General features: G+C 38.5%; 1 protein-coding gene across 1 annotated transcript; it reads left to right on the forward strand.

Annotated features, from left to right (window-relative positions):
* Positions 1 to 5,451: 5,451 nt before the first annotated feature.
* On the forward strand, positions 5,452 to 8,801 carry LOC143584804 (F-box/LRR-repeat protein 17-like; the record flags this gene model as incomplete). Its single annotated transcript, XM_077066765.1, has 10 exons — positions 5,452 to 5,864; positions 5,981 to 6,082; positions 6,715 to 6,859; positions 6,965 to 7,149; positions 7,237 to 7,341; positions 7,906 to 8,003; positions 8,090 to 8,286; positions 8,373 to 8,439; positions 8,514 to 8,599; positions 8,700 to 8,801. Coding segments are annotated over exons 1-10 (1,500 nt in total), but the record flags the coding sequence as incomplete, so codon positions are not given.
* Positions 8,802 to 10,007: the final 1,206 nt, after the last annotated feature.

Consider the following 10,007-nt stretch of genomic DNA (forward strand, 5'->3'; position numbering starts at 1 on the left):
ACGAGTAGTGTAGGCTTCAATCTCCGAACCCACCATTTTCAACGACCAAAATTCCGACTCTAACTTCGCAATCTCTTCCCTCGGACAGTACTCCTCTCGCATCACGTTTTTGAACTCCTCCCAGTTCATCGCGTTAGCCAGTTCCAATCCAAGGATCTGGACGTTCGAATTCCACCAAGTGAGGGCGGAATCCTCAAGTGTCCCAGCAGCGAATTTGACCCTACTGGCAGGGGGACAGTTACACATCTCAAAGGCCGACTCGGCCTTCTCAGCCCAACGCAGGAAGCCTATAGCTCCCTCAGTGCCCTTAAACGTACTGGGCTTGCAGTCAAGGTAGTTCTTGAAGGTACACGTTCCACTCGGACCTCCGGTTTGATTCTGTACGCGTGCGGCTAAGGCGGCCGCAACATGGTCATTCAGCAGAGTTTGGAGTTCAGCTGCAGTCATGCTGATGTTACCACGTCCTCGTCCAGCGTTTCTTCCAGCCATCTAGGTATTATCATCCCGAGATGTCGTCGCCTGAGGACACGTCCGAGTGTGCCTCTGGCTCAGCCGGTCCTTCCTCCGGTTCCTCTTCGGGTTCCTCCTCGGGATCTTCCTCGGGATCCTCCTCAGGCTCCTCTTCGGGATCTTCTTCAGGTTCTACTGCGTTCTGAGCAAGTTGCATTTGTAGGTCATCGCAACGCTCGAGTGCTATCTCGGTTCGGGTCCTTGCTTCTTGGAGTTGCTCTTGCAAGTCTATCATCTCGGCTTGCATCTTCATCATAACCTTCGTTTGTTGCTCACTAGTCTGTTGCATTTCTTTCATTGCCGCTGCCATGCGGGCAATCTCCTCCTGAGTCTCGGTTCCGTCTTTAAACAGTCTGGAAACATTTTCTCTCGTGTAGCGCATGTAACCCACATCACGCTCCAAACAAGAAACGACAGCTGCGAGAACTCGCTCCACAGGTTTGGTTATGGGTGGTAGAGTGTTAGGGTAAGCAGGGTGGTTCGGGTGAGGCAATGGGGGAACTTGTTCACGGTAGACCATACGTCTGATCATGTTGGGGTACCATTCCCAGCTAACGTTGTTGTCATACAAGCCTCCGGATAGGCGGTACCTCTTTGGTGCAGGAGCTTCGAGTTCCGGGACTACACGGGGTGGCGAGGCAGTAGGTAACTGCGGTTCCTTCCCGTGAGCATGCGTCATCGAATCGGATGATGATGAGGGTGGCGTCGACATTCCTACAGGTAAGCCGGATATATGCGCGCGTATGAGTGAAGGAGATAAGGAAATAAGATTTCAAGACTACACAAACCTATGCAGTGCGTATCATTATAACTAATGGGTCGTCGCGGTTATAGTCTAGTATGCTTGCAGCTTCTAGTTCGCTATAACCAATGGCTCTGATACCAATCTGTCACACCCTCAAAATCCACTAACGGAGTTTTACCGTCAGAGGGTGTGAACTGGCAGGATCGGAATCATTAGTTATAACCAAACCAAAGAAAAACGTTTAAATGAAAGTAAGTGCGGAAGCGTAAAACCTTAATTCAAAAGTTGCGTCACGCAGGACGACTTAAAACCAAATGTAACGGTTAAAATTTAGTTTGCAGAATAAAAGTGTTTTCATTAATGCATGCTCCTAAACCGCGCGCCCGCCTCGGCTACCTGAGAATAACATACTAAAAGTTTCAACACAAGGTTGGTGAGTTCACAAGTAAAATAAGATAAATCGTTTAGCGTTTTGCGTAACCTCGTTTCGACGTTTAAATGTTGCGTAACCCCGTTACGACGTTTGAGTGTGTAACCACGTTACAGCGTTTGAGTGTGTAACCACGTTACAGCGTTTAAGTGTGTAACCACGTTACAGCGTTTAAGTGTGTAACCACGTTACAGCGTTTAAGTGTGTAACCACGTTACAGCGTTTAAGTGTTTTGCATTACCAAATAGTTTTATGTCAAATTATATATCGATAGGTAGCTAATCTATACAACAAGTATCGCTAAGTGGTTCGCGACCGAAGCTGACTGTTTATCAAGTGCCCGTCACCAGGTCCTCCAGACCATGGTAAGTGTTAGCCAAAATTTACACCCACTCAACCTCCAGTTGAGCTTAGCGTCGGGTGGGGTTTGTCAAACCCAGTAGTACTACCCAAAAGTGACTCGCTATTCCAAATATTAACCGGTCCGATGTGTGGGACTTCAAATGTTACGTATGCCGCTTAGCCTTTACAAGTGATATATAATTTATAACAAAATCTTTCATATGCGTTTATCTCAGAAAATATGTTTATCGGAGTATGTTATCTCCCCCAAGTGAAAAACGTTTGAAAACAGTTTAAGAGTGGGGTAACTGAACTCACTGTTTGCGAAGAATATCCCGAATTAGATCACCAAGTGATGCGCGTCGTAGAAACTCTCTAGCGTTCTAAATAACAAAGAGATTTTCTAAGTATCGGTACGTTTAACGAGTCTCTAGACTCGGCACATAATACCTATGCACGTAACATGTTTCGTGTTTCGTTTGTGAATCGTGTGTGACTTAAGCAAGTACAATTGTGATACGATACATGAGTGAGCAATTACTTTCGTGTCACGTACTAATAACATACTTTACTAGCAATTATTCCCGTAAGGGCATTTTGGTCAACAAACAAAGACTAACTAACCATTATTCCCCATAAAGGGCAATTTGGTCAATTCATGGCAATCAACCAACAACTATTCCCCGCAAGGGTATTTTGGTCAAAATACAACAATTTTATAAAAACTATCATATTTCATGCAATCCTACACCATTCAGCAGCTAGTTTCGTTATGACAGAATTTCTACTTGAAAGATTGCACTAGTTCACTGATTATAACGTCTCAATTAATTCACCAAAAATTACCACAGAAGCATACATATCTCAGGTTTCCAGAACATATTTTATCTTATCTTTATTCCACATATTTTTCTTATAATGACCAAAACATTACAGCAAACTCTTATCAGTCAGATTCATGCGCAACAGAATGTTATTTACAATTCCCGTTAAACAAAAAATCCAATAAATGCAAGACCACTTGGGTTTGGTTCCTAACTCAATGAGTCAACTTCCAGAAGTGGAATCAACCCAATTGGTCTCGTAGTTCATGAGATATAACATTTACAACATAACCTAACAGCAGGTCTAACAGCTCAGCTTTGCATCACGTTTTTGTAAAATCATAAAAGTATACTTCCACTTATCCAAAAATTACGAATTTATACTTTATAGAAACTAGACTCAACCTAGTTTACTGCAGTACCCACAATCTCAATCAATTTTCACGTTTACACTTCGTTACAGTCAGTTAAACATCGTATATACATTCTGTCCAGAATCTGTTCACATCAAAACTCAACAAAATAACAATCTATGAACTATCATGCATCCATATAACCCTCTAGACACTATAACTACTATCCATGCATATCAATTACACCATACATACAAGATTAGGGTTTGCGTTTTAACTCAAATCAAAGACCACAATCAATCAAGCAACAACATTAATCTAGTTAGCAATTCATGATCCAAATAACAACAATCATATTACTCATATACATGGACAAAATCGGCTGCCTTAGGGTTTATACTTAACCCATTAAACATCAAAATTAAACAACAAAGAGGTAAGAGGTGATCAAGTATACCTTCCTAGCACCTAGTTCTTGGATTAATCTCTTGGTTTGATGGTTGTGTGAGGGTGTTTGTGGACGGCAGCCGTGAGATAGATGGAGGGAGAGAGGCCGATCGGGTGGGGGTTTATATGTTAGGGTTTCATGAATAGGTTATATTTATAATAATACAAGTTACACTCTAGCCCCTAATCTTTCAAGTGTTACATCTCTAGCCTAAACTAGTTGGTTCTTGTTTCTTGTTTAACATTCCACATAACAATCAAGTAACACACATATATCTAACACATAATAATCACATAATTAATGTTTTGACGTTTGTCGTTTATTTATCAATCGTTCGCGTCAACTCGTTTGCGTTTCGGTGCAAATCCCGAAAGACTACACATGTAGTAAGTGTTAAGCGTCATTTAAACCCTAGTTTAAATGTAATGAAGTGTGCGTTATAGATTCAACGATCTTAAAGTTTGAATTGACGGAGTTGAGTTAACGGGGTTAACCTGAAATTGACGATTGTCACAACAGGACACCGCCTACTTACTTCTATATGTAGATGACATCATCCTCACTACATCTTCTGAGGCCTTACGTACCCGCCTCTTGCGTTCTTTATCTGGGGAGTTTGCCATGAAGGATTTAGGACCATTGACTTACTTTCTCGGTGTTTCTGTTACTCGCAACGGGGATCACATGTTCTTGTCTCAGCAGTCTTACGCCCGGGACATTATCCATCGGGCTGCTATGGATTCTTGTAAACCTGTTGCAACCCCAGTTGACACCGGCTCCAAACTTGGGAACGCATCATCTTCTCCATTTCATGACCCCACTCTGTACCGCAGTCTGGCAGGTGCTCTGCAGTATCTTACCTTCACTCGTCCTGACATCTCTTATGCCGTCCAGCAGATTTGCATGCACATGCATTCACCATCTGATCATCATTGGGACGCACTTAAGCGTATAATCAGGTATTTACAGGGTACTACGGAGTACGGTCTCTCGCTGGCTCCTGCTCCCAATATATCTCTTCGGGCATACACTGATGCTGACTGGGCAGGTTGCCCCGACACTCGGCGGTCTACGTCCGGTTACTGTGTCTACCTTGGTGATAGTCTGCTCTCTTGGTCCTCCAAACGACAACCAACCGTCTCGCGTTCCAGTGCCGAAGCCGAGTATCGAGGCGTTGCCAATGTGGTTGCTGAAATTTGTTGGATCCGAAACTTGATGCTGGAATTAAATCAACCGCTAACAAAGGCCACCCTGGTTTACTGCGACAACGTCAGTGCTATTTACTTATCTGGTAACCCGGTTCAACACCAGCGCACCAAACACATTGAGTTGGACATCCACTTTGTTCGGGAGCAGGTACAACGGGGGTGCGTTCGCGTGTTGCATGTCCCCTCCCGGTACCAAATAGCAGACATCTTTACCAAGGGTTTGCCTCGTGTTTTGTTCGATGATTTTCGATCCAGTCTCAACGTCCGACAACCTCCCGATTCGACTGCGGGGGTGTATTAGCAAATATTGTGTGAATATTTGTAATTATAGTATTCAGCATATTCTTAGGCATAATATTGTAATTATAGTATTCAGCATATTCTTAGGCATAATAGTTACCATAGATTGGTTCCCTTCCAAAGTTATCGGATATCATTGTATTATAAATTGCAATCTCAATTAATAGAATATTCATTCAGTAAATTATTATCATTCTTATAATTTCCCAAATTATTATCATTCTTATAATTTCCTTATGCTTTCATCACCTCCTCTCTCTCTATCTGTTGAATCTAAAACCCAAGCTCTAAATGCACCGCTCCAAATCAGGAAAGCCCCGCGGCAGCTACAACTGCGGCCGTTGCGGTCAACCGAAGAAAGGACACGTGTGCCACGTTTCAGATACTCCGATTGATTTTTCCACCGAAGAAGAAACTACTGTTCGATCGGTTAACATGAATCTCAGGCGAGCGTTGTCCTTTGAGGATGAGGCTGAGATTGGCTCTGGTATGCTGCCGGCGAGGTGTTTGTGGGAGGTGATGAGGAGGCTGCCTCCGACGGCGTTGTTGACTGCGGCGAAGGTGTGTACGGCATGGCGAGATGTTACGAAGAGGATTTGGAAAGGTGCGGAGGAGCTTAGGGTTAGGGTTCCGGTTAATAGTCAACTCGGATATGTTTTGCAGAAATGTTTCTCTCTTGTTAGACTCTCGCTTATTATGCAAAGGTACGTTCCAAACCTCCTTTTTAGATCTAGTCCCATCTTCACCGCTCAACATAAACATTATATTTAAACTAAATTCTCATGGAATTAGTAATAATGATAATTTGAGTAATTTGCAGTGATATGGATTCTACTATGCTGGCTTGCATTGCATTTGCTTGTCCGAATCTCCAATCTCTCGAGATTTCTATGTGTCAAGGCTCATTCAATCGGATTACCGGGTATCCTTACTGTTATTCTGTTTCTTGGATTTATTTTGCAACGCCAATGCGCTATTAGTTAACCTCGATTATTGAAGGTTTTATTGGATTATGGATTTTGGGTTGAACTTTATTTGCATTGCAATTTTGATTTACAGACTATAATCTTCAGTCCTTATTTTTTAATAGATTGGTTCACATTTTATCAATTATGTTATAAGCATTTCATTTATCTAAACATTAAACACATATAATTTAAGAATTTTTGTATTGCTAATATAGGCATGTTTATCTGATTTTACTTATTTTAAAACAAAATTTTCTAATCAGAATCATTATAGGTTTGCATGTGTGCCTGGTTATTCTATTTGTAACTGTGAGTGAATAAATTTGTCTGAGTTAAGATGCACTTTAAATGTGTTGTTTCTTTGCACACTGTTTTTTGGAACTGCTTATAGAGTATAGACTGTGAAAAAGATCATTGTGGTTTTTTAATGTATCTGCTAGTGCTACGGAATGTGATTCTGTTTAGGATTTTAGGGTTTACCTTGCTATGCAATTTCAATCCAAGATGACCGAAAATTCATTTGGCTTGTTACATTAGATCATTATATACATCTATCTGCCTTTGAATATGATTTTGTTTATTTTAGGGATGAATTGGGTCGTTTCGTTGCTGATAAATGTTGTCTCACGACTCTTAAAATCGAGGGGTGTTCTAATCTTGGATCTTTTGTACTCACTTCCAACACACTCTCTACTCTATGGCTTTCAGATCTTTATTCACTTTCAAAGATGGTATGCATCTTTGAAGTTACTCTTAGTTATGTTCTATGGCTCCTTTAATAAACAACTGTAATCATATTTGATGTTTACCTTTATTTTTATTCAATTTTTACTTAGGTTTTCAATCTACCCCATTTAAATGAAATCTCTCTTGATTTCTCCCGTCAAGAAAACGATAGCACTGATCTTACGTCTATGATGGATGGCCTTGGAAGAAGCTGCCCTAAATTAAAAAGTATTCACATTGCTTCTCTTCATCTCTCTCATTCTGTTGTGCTTTCTCTCACTGCTGCACAATTAAGGTATTAAAAGTTTTAATTTTGTTATTTTTTTAAACTCAATATTCATAAAATCCAACTGAAATGACAATTTTTATTCGTTTAATTTAGGGGATTGCGTATGCTATCACTTGTACTTGGATCGGAAATTACCGATGCATCAATTGTAGCAATTTCCAAAATCTACTCAAATCTAGAGTTACTTGACCTCAGTGGGTAAGTTATTACTAGCTTTTTTTGTTTTTCTTTTTGTTTTTTTAATAAATTTGAAACCATGGTTATACATACTATAGGTGACAATCATGACCCATTGTTCAAATAATTGGTTAATTTGGGAAAAATTAAATTGTATATGTGTTCATTTATGTCACCTTAAATTAGTTAATGGGTCTAAACAGGGGTGGGGTGGGCTACTTATATTTTGAAATGACTAATTTCAACCCGAATCACCTTAAATTAGTCAACATTTCAAATTGGGTTACTGTAAATGAGTTAAACATTTCAAATTCGGTCTACACAAATTAGTCAACTGTTTAAAATGGGAGTTAGGTGGGGGTGGATTGCTTTTATTTATCTTTCTAAAATGACTCATTTCAACCTGATTTCATTTTGACCAAACACAATTTTACCTGAATCAATTTGAAACCTTTCTAAAACGGCCTGTGTTTGAACCCATGTTCATTTAGCTCAGAACCTGTTCTGACTTGTAATTTGACTGCCCGACTTACCCAGTTTGCCAGGCACTTATTATATCTTGATGTTACAAACTATGTTTCGCAGGTCTAGCATAAGTGACAGCGGTTTAGGGATGATATGCAATGTATTTCCTGAGACTCTAACAAGACTGCTTGTTGCTCTATGCCCTAATATTACATCAAGTAATCTTTCAATCCATAATGCAATACATGCCCGTGCAATAAATAAATTATTCATTTTCTTATTTGATAATCAACAATATCTGCAGGTGGAATTCAATTTGCCACAGCTCAATTGCCTCTTTTGGAACTCATGGATTGTGGTATGACAATATGTGAATCGGACGCACAATATCCAACCGAAGAAGAAAACAGTGATTCAAATTTACATGTAACATATCAGAAATTGTTTATAAAACATGCCCGGTTAAAAAAGCTAAGCCTTTGGGGTTGCACTAGCCTTGATGTAAGATTCCAAAACATACTTATCATTTTAAAACTTAAATTTTGCATGTTAATTAATATGTGTTTCTTATTATCCTATTGTTGCAGTCCTTGTATTTAAGTTGCCCAAATCTTAACGATCTGAACCTGAATTCTTGTAAAAATCTCGTCGCAGGTAATTATAAGTTTCTATAACACGTTAACTAACATTATGCGAATGTAACTTATTTTTTAATTGTTTAATTTCAGAAAAATTAGTGCTGCAATGTCCTAAGGTGGAAAGTGTGCATGCTATTGGTTGCAAAGATTCATTAATCCAAACAATTCAAACTCAGGTAAACTATATGCTTATATGCATTTCTAGACTTTAGATTTATATTTTATTATAAATGCTTGATTCTTTTGATATTGATATAAATGTTAACCTGTTTTCAGGTTTCTAGCGGTTATGGTTTGTTAGAAGACCATTACTCTCGTAAAAGGATGGCTGATGGTTCAAAGAGAGTTAGAATCCCATTTTATTTTAGCCAGCAGCAGGTAGCCGTTTTTTTTAAAGAAATATAAAGTGATGCAATCTGAGCTTGACTAAGCTCGAGTTTGCTTGTTTGAGTTATGAGAGCTCAAGCTAGGTTTGCTTCGTGCTCTTTTTTTAAAGCTCGAGCTCGGCTCATTTGTCAAGTGTTTCACGCTCAAGCTTGGCTAGTTTATTATGATTTGATAGACCTAAACCTCTCCGAGGACATGGTTGAGGATAGGAATTCGTGGAGAAGTAGAATTAAAGTTAAGGATTTTTAGAGAGAATTGAATACCTTAGGGCTTAGACTTAACTTATTTAGGTCACATACCATAATGGTATTTCCCTTACATATTTTATTATTATTATTATTATTAGCTTTTATATTGCGGTTAAACTGTGACCTTATTATTAATATTATTATAATTAGTAGTAGTTTTTTATATAACTGTTAAACTTTGATTTCCTTTTTTTGCTTCATACACATGTTCTTAGAGCCGAGGGTCTCTCTGGAAGCCACCTCTTTATTCCTTTGGATAGAGGTACGGTGTGCCTACATCCCACCCTCCCCAGACCCTACCTATAGCTCTGCTATCGGTGGGATTTTACTGGGTATGATTGATTGATTGATTGAATTAATTTATATACATTTTGTTTATTTTAAATTTTCTATTATACATAGTATAGTTTCATATAGTATTTTTATCATAATTATGTATATAATTAATAGTAGTATGTAAATATATATTCAGTGCATTAAATTAAAATTATATATATAGTATGTTTGTTTGGCTCACAAGCCAGCTCGACCTCGATAAGAGAAACTCGGATTCAGCTCGTTTTTCGTTTTTTTCAAGCTTGAGCTTGGCTTATATTTTATTTATTAGTTAATTTATATACATTTTTAGTAATTTTACGTATAATTTTTAATACTATTACAATTTTATTAATTAGTCATTTTATCATAATTTGATATATAATATGTATTATTATATAACTATATATTTAATAGATTAAATATATATTATATAAATAATAGGCTCGAGTTTGTTTAAGTTCGGGTTGATTCAAAGCTTTTAACAACTGATCTTGAGTAGCTCATGAACCGACTTGACTCATTTACAAGGCTTTGCGCCTTTCCACTTCTATAGTTGTATAAAAAAGATTAAAAGACAATTAGTAATAATCTTAATAACCCTAATGAAGTGAATTCATAACTTGTTTTTCTA

This window comes from Bidens hawaiensis, unplaced genomic scaffold (genome assembly GCF_021521415.1).
Source record: "Bidens hawaiensis isolate Kalapana, Puna unplaced genomic scaffold, B.hawaiensis_p1.1 tig00033425_1, whole genome shotgun sequence".
Taxonomy (NCBI): domain Eukaryota; kingdom Viridiplantae; phylum Streptophyta; class Magnoliopsida; order Asterales; family Asteraceae; genus Bidens; species Bidens hawaiensis.